The sequence below is a fragment of the Chelmon rostratus genome, chromosome 1, assembly GCF_017976325.1.
Source record: "Chelmon rostratus isolate fCheRos1 chromosome 1, fCheRos1.pri, whole genome shotgun sequence".
Classification (NCBI taxonomy): Eukaryota; Metazoa; Chordata; class Actinopteri; order Chaetodontiformes; family Chaetodontidae; genus Chelmon; species Chelmon rostratus.
In genome coordinates, this window is record NC_055658.1 from 26,051,333 (window position 1) to 26,064,784 (window position 13,452).

Here is a 13,452-nt window from a genome sequence, read left to right on the forward strand (position 1 = left end):
TCCAACTGGCAAGACTGTGGGAACAGCACATTTCTAAGATTCTTTGTGTTTCATTCAGGGTTGATTCTCTAAAAATGCCACCTTAATGTAAAGTTGTGTAGCGGTCTGACAAATCAGATTGTGATTGCTTCTGCTACTGGAATTAAAAAGCGGAAAGACCAAAACCAATGAACTGACCCCATTATTAAGTATTACATGTGTCGCCAAAGCCTGATACAGCTTAATTCCCTTCAACATTAAACCACTTTTGTTGACCAAAAAACTATTAAAACACGTCAGTGAGGCACACTTTTGCACTGGGTGACATGTTCCTTCATTACCATGAACACAGGTACTGTTTATTTGAGGGAATCCTGTATCCGGTGCAACGTAATGTTCGTTGGGGTCAAAACCCCAGCAATACTTGAAGAGTAAAGAACCCTCGGAATATGTTCAGGTGCAGTGTCACGAACAGGGTAAGGACATCAGAGAGAATTATGAGAAGGACTAATGTATTGTGACACCAGAATTATCCTTGGTTCTTTAAACATGCTATTACTTTAGGGTGCAATAAGCATTTTTGACCACTAGAGGACTCAGAACTCATAAACTCAGAGAAACCTAAAATACCATTAATTTAACAAGCAACTATGGCTAAAAAAACATTGCATCAGTTGTACAGTTGATGTGAAGCCAGAGAACCAAAACAGTTTGTTTCAACCTTTACATTCACTTGCATCACTTGATGCATATTCATATATAAATGTAAACATAATCAACAGAAGCATTCAGAGTCATTGGGGTTCTTTATTTAGATGAGTAAAATGTTGGTGAGCTCTGCAGCACATGCATGTGAATATATTGAATCATACTTAAGTGAATATATTAGTAAAGACAGTAGTGTCCCATTTTTTCAGCAGCACCCAAATGCCTCACAGCAGGGGTATCATTCAAGGAAATCAGTTCTGCCAATACGTCTCTAGCTCTTCTTGTCTTTACCCACCAGTCATGACCAGCACTGGGCAACAACATGTGACTCAAGGCGCCACCTGAAGTTTTATTGTCCCAACCAAATCGCATTGACTGACTGCTTTGCTTTTGCAAACAAAATACTGTAAGCTTATCAGGTCACTACAAATGCAATCTAATACGATACAGACAGATGCCTGGGAAAGGAACAAAATCAATATACTTCTGAGTGTCCCTCTGTTATCAGCATCACTTACAGGAAGGAGGAGTTAGGTGGAGGGCAGGAGAGGAAAGGAAATGAAATGAAAGGAATGGGAAAGGAAAGACTGCAAACATGATGCATAAAAGAGCCAATCACATGTCACCCTGAATTGCATAATTGGGGCATTACAAAGACAAAAGAGGGGGGGGGGGGGTTTAAAGAGTGGTCAACAGGAGGTGAGAGGAAATGATGTCATGACTGTAGATCACACACCCAGAGGAAAGAGCAAACAGAGGCAGTGGACAGCGAGAGGATGGAGAGAGTCACCGGGACAAAAAATGAATGGAGGGAGGTAGAGGAGGGACAAAAATTAAGTGCCGGGAGATAAACCACCTGGACAGGACAGGGTGACCCCTTCGCTGCAGTGAATTGTGGGTAAGGAGGGATGCAGACACCAGAGGAAAACCAACAGAGTGTATAACACAGAGCAAATTACGTTGTCGCACATCAAGGATCAGACATTACAGGGTCGGATGCAGGGCGGACAATGTCAAGCACGATCACGTCAAACAGGCCGAACAGTCACGTCACGGCTGCAGCGTGAAAACATGCGATTACAAATTCTGGTGATTTATATAAACGATAACAAGGTTCCTTTGCTGGTTGGTTCTCTCAGGTTTTATAGATCCCACAACATTGGAAAATGTAATTCCAGTTTTTCACTGGTTATGAAACAGTCTCAGTTTAACACTGATGCCTCTATGTTATCTATATAAGCAAATGAGACCATCAGCTAGAAGACTGGCTGTTTCTAAAAAGATATTCTTAAAGGTATAATGTGTAAGGAGCACTGGGGAGTTGTTGGTGTTTACACCGTGGGCAGTGGAGCCAGGTTCAGCAGCCTCCCAGCGAACAGAGCCACATGAGGACTGAACACTGACAACAGGGAAATGGTGGTCAACAGTGGCTCCGACCAGGACCCTGACTCTAGGGATTATTATTATTATTATTATTAATCTTCCACACCCACACATAGATACATTGCCTCATTACTGTGCTACAGCTGCTTTAAAAAAGAAAAATAGAAGGAAACATGGACGTTTTTGTCCACAGAGGCCTCCAAAATCAACACAAAACAAAAATTCCTTGTAGTTGCTTAATGAAGGAAAGACATACTCTTCATTTGCTAATATTCATATCATAGCAAACACCTGTCTATACTTTCTATTTAAAATGCTCAATTTATATTTCTTGTATTTTTGATTAAAAAGAAGGGCAGAGGAAAGAAAGAAGAAAAAATGTTAATTTGTATGAATCTGAAATGTGCAAACTCAATATTGTGTACATTCACCTTCCTCCATGTATACAGTAACCTGTTGGCCTGTAAGAGCCAATAGTTGCAGTTGAGATTTTACTTCTGCTAGGGTGTCCTCCTAAAACTCTCACTTAATTTTAGGGCTGATTTTGGGGTATTTGGCCATTTGTGATAGTACACAGTAAATATATGGACAGGAACATTCATGCAGTTATATGAAACACATGAACCACAGAGGATGCTTAGGAACTTGGATTGGGGGTTTATCTTATGCAAACAATCAGCACAGATCCATGTGGACACAGATAAGAAAAAAAAACATCACACCTATTTTTTCCTGAATGATCATTAAATGGACCCAACGGTGCCCTAGAAAATACAGAACATTCACTCTCCTCATTAGTTTCCTCTGGAATTGTTTTCTTGTACAATGCAAATCCATCACCTCACAACACTCAGAACAGCCTCAGTGATCAATGCAGGCTGACTCAGCAGCCCGGCTGAGCTCTGCAGGTCAGACATCCCCGTGTCCCTGAAAATGAGACGCAGCAAATCAGTCGGACCGTAGTAACAACCCCGACACCATCACCATGACACCGTTACCTCACAGGACTCTCGCTACCTGTCATATGAGCATCCTGACAAACAGCAGTATTTGCCTCTGCCAGACAAGTTGAGAGCAGGTTATGTTTTTAAGTGTTATGGTTACGGCTTGTTGAAAAGATTCCAAGAATTGTGAAATCTGCTGGACCAGCCGGGAAATTTAGTTGGTGTCTACACTGTGTTAGCTGTGTACTTACTTGCCTACTGTGTACTAACTTATACAGCACAAAAGTTGTTGGAAGAAGGCCCCAGATTCATCACATTGATAACAGAGAGACATTTGCAACCCATATGCCCCGTGTTAGCCTACTATAATACTGGTCAAGGTTGAGGAAAAACAGCTTTGGTGAAATATCAATAAACTTCATTTAAACCATCTCACGCTTCAAATCAGCATAGATGTTTCGCCAAAGCACAACCATGAACATAATAATCACGCTTGATCTTATGAGGACAGGAATTGTGATGCTACATGCTACTGCGCTCAGCTTGTGTTGTTCAGCATGTGGCTCCAATGTCTCATTTTGTATTTCTGCACGTGTTAAAAGCACACATACAGTAAATAAACCAGCTGCAGCTTATTGACACACAAAGTGAATCCATGCAGAAATCACAGCCCACTGCTGAGGTGACTGCAGATGCAGCACCAACCCCAGCAAATCTAACTCAGAAGATGCCTTAAAAATCTACGTTCTTTCGCACATGATTGCGGAGTTTCATTAGTTAATTTTACTTCTAATGTGTCTTAAGCTTTGAGTTCTTCTCTCCAGGGGTGATTTTAATATTTCATGTGCTATTCAGTGATGATCCCATCCTCAGCATGTATGATCATTCTCCCACTGCCGCAGTTTTAATAACAGTAACTTTGATATTTAATAGGCTTCTGTGATCCCCTGTTTGTGACACCCAGTGTTTTAAGGTGCATCACTGACCTGCACACTGTGTTCTGTATAACATGGATACAATGATGGTTAAAAGGCTTAAAGAAGGTCAAATCTGAGTGCTGATTGTTTGGCTTGCCTGACACGTGCCAGCTGTTTGGTCTTTGGTCATTTCTCAGCTACAATCTGCCTCCTAATTTCAGATAGTTTGGATCCCACATAACAAACAAAATAACAGCCAGTGGATAAAGTCCAGATTTCAAACCGTGCCCTCAGAATCATTAAATCGCAGACTCTGTGTCAACAGTTTAAGTTGTAAGATGACATCAGGGGCAACAACACTGCAGGACGGATGTTTCAGTTTGTTTTACTCAGGATTTGGGATAAACTCCTGCATCACTCTGACGGTGGGGGGTGACAGGGCAGCCTGCTGGCATGTTTGAGCCTCCTCGGCCTGCCTCTCTGCTTGTGCTAATGAAGGACAGCATGACCTCCCGCTCAGGCCATGACAGACCCGGCCAGCTCATTAGTCTTTATCTGAATCCAGCTATGACCCTGATACAAACGGTGCTGTATTTACGTACTGCCTGCTTGTAAATGCTGACTGCAGTTTTTGTGCAAGTGTAGCATGCGTGGTCAAATATTGATAAGGGTCATCATTTTTTGTCTCAACAGATTGCTTCAGTTCACCCTGATCTGATGACAGGATTTTCTGTCCCCACGGGCCCACAAGCTGCTCCAAAAAAAGACACTTTTATGCAGACTGTAGAGTGTAAATATAGTGTAGAGAAAATGCAAATGAGCCTCTAATTATGAACCAATATCCCCCAAAAAATGAACAAAAATGATGAATCCCCCCCAAATAATTATATTATTCATTTATTTATGGCGGTATTTACTAATGTATCAGTGGAAGCGGGACAGTCATGTCACCCACAAATCTAGAGATAGTTTACACTTGCACGTCTCTTGTCATGTTCCAGCCTCACAGGACGAGCATCTGTTATGATTCCATCAGCTCACACTTTCACGCACATTAAGACCAGCATTGAGTCGTCACAGAAGATGCATGTAAACCCTCGCTATGTCCTTTTTTTTTTTTTTTAACCCCCCATCTCTCCCCAATATTTCACACGTTTATGCTCCCACTGAGAGATTACAAGGCTGCATGCTGTCTGTCATTCATCAGCATCGTCCTCCTGCAAGGACGGGATCAGGACAAGGATCAGGACCGTCCTGTCAAATTCACCACATGCAGATAAAACAAGCCCCACTTCCATCATCCGCTGTATGGAAGCAAACTCTAAAGATACAAATCTCACGCTGTTTGGATGATCTGAAACACATATTCACTTACATCAGCATATTTGCCATAATGCACACACACCAACATAAAGTGTGATTTGTGCTCTCCTCCGTGGCTTCCCTGGTCCTATTTTTGAACATGAACCAGCAACCTCTGCCGCACGCTCTACGTCTCTTCTTAAGACAAAAACATACACACAGCCATATGCATCCACTCTCCTTCAAGGGCATGCCTGCCCTGAGCTTTAAGATGCAAGGAGAAGACATACAGCGAGAAACAGGCATGTTAGCATTTACACACTCACAAGGTCACACACAGCCATGTTGCTGCACGCCTGTAAAACAACACAGAAGAAACAAGAGAGATGCCCTACCATTTCTCCCACTGGTCCTCCATCCAGCCCTCTTCTCCTTCCCCTCCCGAGTCCATACTGTAAGTGAGGAGGGCATCCACAGCTGAGAGGAGAGGAGGAGGAGGAGGAGAAGGAGCAAGAGGGTTAGAAAGTGAAGGAGGGAGGGTGGGAGAGAGGGAGGAGCGAGCAGGAAGAGAGCCGGAGGAGAGGGAGGAGGGGTGCAGCTTGTCCGGGTCGATGGGAGAGGCGTCCGATTCAGAGCCCTGCCGCTGCTGCCGCTCATCCGGAGGAGAGCGAGGTAGAGGGGGGAATTATTTAAAGCAAAGGAGCTGAATATGCCACAGAGGAGTAGTGTTATATAATCTCCTCCTCTCTCTCTTTCTCTCTCTCTGTATCTGATGGTTACTCCGTCCTGTGTGCATCAGATTTACTACGCCACCGCAGGAAAGTGCTGGTGTTAGCAGAACATCCAACGCCACGGCAAGCCCAAACAGAAGAAAGCAAGACAGCACAAGAGGACACTCCTCCTCTCCGTGTGTCTCTCTGCAAAACACAGCGGTGCTCAATTATTCATGAGGCTCATTGATCATAAGACTCCTAATTTTCCCTTATGTCTTTCTCTCCATTCATCCGATTAAAGAAAAAGACCAGTTCATCACAACGTGGGTCTTATTCTTGTACTATGGTCCATCATCTCGATCATATATGACAGCATTGGCAGAACCTGCAAAAATAAGGTAAAACTTATAATAAACTAGAATTATCTGGCGCTGGTCTTAGCTTCCTCAGGCAGGTGGTTGAGATTCCTCTCAAAATCAATGTCTGTGTGTGGAATTTTGTGCACGCCCACATGCAGTGAACTGTACAGTCCATTAACCCTGTCACCCCTGCAGACCTGAGAACCTCCCGGCAGCATCGCACAGGCCAAAGCACATGTACTGTAACTGTACATAGGAGCATTGTGCTATTTTAGCCACCAAAGGTTTCAATAAATATACAATGCAAGGAGGTGTATCTCAGTTTGCTAATGTAGCTGCAGGAGAATATCCTAATTACACAAATACAGACTGTTAAAGCTACATTGATCAACATTATTCTATGATAATAATCAAATAACTACTGTGAAAAGTTAGCAAAACACCTGCAGTCGCCAGAATAACATATTGGCAAAGAACGTGTCTGCAAATCACTGGTATGTTAAATTTGCACGTTTCGTATGTATCACATCCACATTTCCACAATGAGTATCAAAGTGATGTATTTCAGATTACAAGTACATGCACATGAGGTGAGGGGGGCGTGACAGTTGACTGACAGATGACTGTTAATCATCTGTGTCTTGCAAAAAAAAAACTGGGTTATTTTAACAAGAGGTCAGGGGACCGCTGGGGATTTTAAGCCAAAACATGACCTTTTCCTCACCTTAACCAAGCAGTTTTTGTGCCTAAACCTAACCAGACCTCAACCGCAGCACTGTCACAACATAAAATTGAAAGCTGAAACATAAAGAGATGTAAAGTTTGAATGTAAAGAAATGTTAAGTTTCAACATCTGTGGTAAAGAAATGGAAAGTTTCAACGTATCAGCGATTTCAGATGTGAATGTCAACAGATGTTCTGGTGAGCGACAAGCTGGTGAAGAAAGTGAAACATTGAGAAGCTAAAAGGCCGAACATTAATGTCAGGATGTGAACCAAAACTGAGCTAAAAAGGAGAAGATATATATGTATATATATATATATATATATATATATATATATATGACTTTGTGTCTGCTGGACACGTAAACCGGTAACTGTTGCTACTTTGAAAGCTGCACCAACTTTATATGCTAATCTATCAGCTGTTTGCCAACTTCTCTGCGCCATAGTGACCAGAAATCAAAGAATATAGCTCGAGATGACAAAAAAAGGCATTTTATTTGTCCATATGTTCATATCACATTCATTACAACTTAACACGTGCAGCTGCATCGGCAGAAGTAAAAGCTTTGGAAAACCCAACGGCAGGCTTTAAACATTCCTTCAGAAAGGTCAAAGACATTCAATCCTTGACTTTATACACTCTGAGCTACCAACACCCAGCCATATGGCTATACAGCATGTCCTCGGCAACTGGCCAGAACCAATGCAGCTCTCTCACACACACACACACACATACCAGAAGCGCATCAAACACTTTTCCGTTGGGTTGTGACATCATGTGACAGTTGTCAGTCAACCATGGGAAACACCCACTCTGAGGGTCCATGTTTACACGCCATTTCCACATATTAAACAGGTTTTATTCTCTTTTGAAAAATGGGTAAGTATGCTCATAATATTTATACACTACACTGTAATGTGGAGGTCACCCTGGTGCTGCCAAAGCAGCTTTGACCCGTCAGGGCATTGACTGTGGTGTCTGGCAGGCAGAGGCGGTTCCTGAGCAGCTTTTGCAGCGTGGGCGGGGCACAATGTCCTGCTGGGGGAGGCGGCCGTTGTCGGGGAGAGCCAGTGCCATGTGAGTGTTCTCGGTCTGCAACAATGCTTAAGTGAGAGTGCAAAGACCCAACAATGACCAGTTCACTTGTCATTGGTTTTATGTTGTGGCTGATTGGTGCACACGCAAAATCTGAGGAGAGCGTCCCCGGCAAATATGAATGAAAGCAGACCAGAATTCAAGCGAGCGTCTTAATTAAAAACAATATTTTCTATTAAGAATACTTGGAGAAGCAATAAAAAGTGGAATAAAAGCCTGAGTATAATATAAGCCTGGCTCAAATAAAGGCCTGGAAAAACATGTCAATATTAGAGAGTTAATGTAAATTCTGTCCAGGCTGAGACATTTTGGACTGAGAGAGAGAGAGATGCACTGTATAAGCAGAGGGGAAGTGCCATTAGATGGAACGTACCATGTCAGCAGAATTGAGCGACAGTAGTAAATAATCAGCTTGGGGGGTGGGTGGGTTGCAAACAGAGCAATAACTGTCCACTCTGTCAGCTTCTGCTGTGGGTGAAATTCAAATCAGCTCAATGTAAATTCTGTGTGTGTGAGTGTCTCTTTCTCTCTGAGGAGAAAAGACAGCAGCAAAACTACAAGCAAACCCTTTTTGTTTTTTTACTTAGAAAACATCAAAGTGGATGCAGCGAATCGGGGAAACTTCAAAATCTGCTCAACCTCCCTCATCTGCCGTCTCTCTCACTTCCATCCCACTCCCTGTGAATCCATCTGTCTGGGCAGATCGTGTCAGCAGAGTCATGTCAAGTGTGGAGGCCGCGGCGAAAAGATGAAAGAAAAGAAAGAGCGAATGCAAATGAATGAGTGAGTGAGAGAGGGAGGAATCACGGACACTTCTGTGCTTTCATTCTGATTCTTCAGTGCATTTTTAAACACCTGCTTAATAAGTCTGAAATACATGTGTTTTCATTATCTATCTGAAATCATAAAATTCAAGCTACATGCAGAGTGAGTTCAAAATCCCTCTGATTGTGCTCTTCTCCTACATGACGACTGCAGAAAAAATGTAATTATTCAAAAGGTAGTCATCATTTTTTTGCCAGTAGGCTTTTTAGAAATTATTAAAAAAACAATTAAATCCAAGTCTATCAAATCCAGATCTTTCCTAACCCTAACCAAGCTCTGTGACAACCACAAAAACCTTAATAATACTGTAATCACTAAAAACGGATATTGGTTATTTTGCTGGAAAACAAATGAATTATAATGTCAATGAACATTTTGCTGATCTGCTCAGTGTCAACATTTTTACACTTTTTTTTTACACTCAGATCCGTAAAACGAACATTTCTTCATTATGTTCCTTCCAACACGTTCTCATTTCTAGGTCGTTGTCCTCCCCACCAAAATGCATCTACTGCTGCAAGATAGCTGGACATAAAGGTGATTTCTAGGTGCCAGTGTGCATTATGATAAACACAAAGGTTTGCATGAATTCACACATTCATTCACTCACTCCTCATGTTTCTGACTGTTTAAGGTGACGTCATTTAAAATACGATAAATATTGAACTGCACATGAGGAGGATTAGTTTTGTCTCTGGTGGATCGGGGATCTCTGGTTTCATGTCACCGACACCAACATGAGGTTTACAGATTCCCAACCTCTTAATCCACTACAAAATGGACTGCAATCCTACATGCTCTTGTTGCTTCTTCCATACTACACACACACAAACACACACATACACATTGTGCTAATAATGTGAAAGAATCTCCTGTGACGCCCTCTTGTGCTACAAATGATCAATGCACTGTGGGAGAATTTAAAGGCACAGTTCACCTAAATATATGATGTGAAATATGAAGTCATTCCTAATTTGTCCAGCTCAGCTCCTGTGAAAGCAGCACAAACACCAAAAACACATCGTACAGCTTTGAAACTACTGAACTGCAACACTCGCGCAGAAAAGCAGACAGCAGACGTGTCCCAAAATTTCTGATCTCAGACCTTCAGTAGTGAATATCTGAGTCGATTTCATGATTTTCATACTACGTTATGTAACATAGTCTTTTGTTCGGTATCAGCGAGGAGATGATTGTCAGTGTGGATCTGCTGCTATCTGAATGTTTGAACAGTCCCCGTCCACCTCCAGAATTAACTAAGTACTAATGTTCAAATGGACTTTGCAGGAAAGTTATTAAAAGGGCATTTTAAACTTTTCTGTCAGTATAAACATTATTAACTGCACACGCTGGCTGCTGTCAATTAGAAGGACCTCGAAATGGGATCACAGGCTCGAAAGGCTGGAGAAGCCCCGGACCGGATCTCGACCTGAAGATGAGCTGCTCCTGCATCTCAGTCGCTGAATAGCTCCACACAAAGAGCTGCACAGACGGCGGCGGATCGGCCGTCTGTTCTCCAACAGCAGCGGGTTGGGGAGAGACGGAGGACTCGACCACGGTGGGTGGAGGCAGGGAGGGCGATGGAGGAAAACATGCCAACATATGGCCGGTCTGGGACTGAGCCAACCCTGAGCTTGTGGATTATCTGGCTTCTCTCTCGAGTCAGCTACAACTCTGAAATATCAATCAATCACGGTTCAGTCTCAGACAACGTGTTGATTTTCTTAATCAATTGAACTTCTTTAAACAGCTGACAGCATTTCTTAATTATTATTATTATTCTTAAGGACAAACTGTGTTTTTCTACCATGTGTCTGAATGTGTCAGAACTATTTACCTACACAAGTCTGACTTACAGCTAATGCTTTGCAACATTAACGACTGTGATTAAGTAGCCCTGTACTGTTTAGTGTCTTAGTGTTTGAATTTAGGCGACGATACAACGCTCCGCAATGCTCACACTGCTGCTCTTTTGCTCATGTTCCCCTCATGGTTTGATTTTTGCTCTGTTTCACTTTGAGGCCATTCTTTTATTTCCATATTTTTGGGTCAGACAAATCAAACACTGCTGGAACGACTCAGAAGCCACCGTGATGAAAATCTGAAGGAATATGGTTGTGGATCCGCCTGTTTGCAGCTCAGCTAACGAGACGGGGACAGACTGAGCCTGAGGGTGTGCACTTCTGTGTGTATGTGTGTGTGTGTGTTGCAGTCTCACTGGGGAATATTGATCACAGGCCTCCATCCGCCCAAGAATGCCACTGAAAAATCACAGCTTCTCCTCATGCAACACTGTAAGGATCTGTGTCTCTCTCTCTGTGTGTGTGTGTGTGTGTGTGTGTGTGTGTGTGTGTGTGTGTGCATACGTGTAAATGGCATGCAGCTAATCCCTCACCCTGCTCAGCTCTCTAACACGTTGAGCTGTTCTGCACGTTGAATTAGCTCTGACTGATCACCTTCTCGATGAACTCTGGCTTATCTACACAGCGACTCCGCAGCGCTATTTTCCTTACGGACCAACCTATCAATTACAGGTGTATGCAGCTGATCATTTATTCATTCTATACAACAAAATGTCCATCGCAAATCCCCACAGCTCAAAGTGATTCTTCAGTCTGAACAACAATCCAAGAAACAAAACTGATTGCAATTAGACTGATATGAAACAGACAAAAGCAGAAAATACTCAATTATAAGCAGCATCAGCAAACATTACCTCCTAGTAACTGATTGGGAAAATTGCCATGAATACATTCTGTGGCAGACTATGCGACTATGAGCTGCATAACATCGAACTTATACAATCAGAACCATTCGTTTATTGTGCAAATACGCAGCTTCTATCCTACAAATAAACATAAACTATAAAACAGGAGCTAAGATATCTGTTTTTTTCTTTCCAAACCCCTGGGAATAATTTGGGTCTGGCATAAAAATATGATTAAAAATGCTTGTTTTACACTTTAAAGTTTCCTGCTAATAGCATGCATAAAATAACAACCTTTATCAGAAAAAAACTAAAGAGTATTGAGGTTACACTGGGGCTCTGATTGCTGTAAACTCACCACTGAGTGCTGCACAAACGCTAAGTTTCTCTAAATGCCTGTTAGAGTGACAGGAGATTAGTATGTAAAGAGCACTGAAAATTAAAGTATTAATGTGCACCACAAGCACATTAAGTCTCTGGTTGGAGGAACAACAGTGATCACAGCAGTAAATACAATTTTTCTGGCAAATCAAGCTCAAAATGAAGCTGTAGAGGAGAACTAATTATCCGTGCTGATGTACAGAAAAAATACCTTAAAACTGGCAATTAGGCCAACATAAAATCATCATTTGAAGCTGGAACTCGTGCAGTTATTTCAAGGGTTTTTTTGGTTGGAGCAGATTTCCCAAAAGTATGCGACATATTAAAAAATGCATGGTTCCAGTGGATGCAGGAGCACACGGCCCGGCTCGGTCCTCCGGGAGCAGACACGCCCAAACACAAAACATGCGACTCAACAACACATCCCGACTTCAATCCGCAAAGCTGAGCGCAGCTGCAGCGGCTTCGGGAACCAGCATCAGCACCTCCGGCGAGGCGCGCTGGCTCATCGCTCATTCACAGCCTCCAGGGGGGCAGCTCGCCACCCCCCCTCCTCAGGCTCCCTCCGCCGGGGCTCCTACCTGAAACTGGCCGGGGATTTCACCTGCATGCTGCGGCCAGACGGCGGGCTGGCTTTCCGCTTCTCTCTGTCCGCCATGCCGCCGCTTACAGTTCCTCCATCGGCTCCGCTGCGCGGCCGCCCAGCGAGCAGACACCTGAGGGCCGGCGATGCTGCGATACGGTGCTGCCTTCGCGGACTGTGGGGGAAATGGGAACTCCGCAAAAGTGTTCAAGAATGACTTCATGATGTTGGTAACTTCGCAGCATTAGGAAAATATTTCCTTGTGCGTTTAATTTATTGGCCACTCTAAGCAACAACAGGTCCGCTTACATAATATTGCGAAGATATATTGCATTTTGTAGCCTAATAGCCTTAAATAAAAGACCACTAAGCACAATAGTTTATAAAAATTGTTAAACATCACATACATCTTGAAATAGCCAATGACTCATTTAACTGTAATGGAGCAGATACAGCCTCTTTTTTGTCATCGTGATTTGGGCCAAGATCACCAGTTCTGTTAACTTTTTTTAATCCTATGACATGATTTAATTTATAACAGGCCTTGTTGGTACAGCATGCCATTTACAGTTTGCTTTGTTTATTTTTTCCATGTTTTCCTTGTTTTGTGTATATTTGAATAAGATGTTATGTGTATGTTGTTTATGACAGAATCAGATCAGATCCCTTGCTACTAAAACGTGAGATTTAGGACGCTATGGCTTATGTTTATCTTAACAGTTAGCTTTAAGGTTGTTGAATCATCTTCTCCAAACTATTTAACATTATGTTCTGCAAGAGCTTATTCCAGACCCTGATTGAAGTTATGATGTTTACAGTGAATAAAATAT

The 13,452-nt window shown here is 42.6% G+C and overlaps 1 protein-coding gene across 1 annotated transcript in view; it reads right to left on the reverse strand.

Annotated features, from left to right (window-relative positions):
* The window catches only part of mapk8ip1b (mitogen-activated protein kinase 8 interacting protein 1b), a 49,412-nt gene extending 36,715 nt beyond the window's left edge, over positions 1-12,697 (reverse strand). Inside the window, exon 1 of the mRNA XM_041939131.1 lies at positions 12,621-12,697. Coding sequence (XP_041795065.1) covers positions 12,621-12,697 — 77 coding nt within the window. The remainder of the gene's footprint in view (positions 1-12,620) is intronic.
* Between the last annotated feature and the right edge of the window lie 755 nt (positions 12,698-13,452).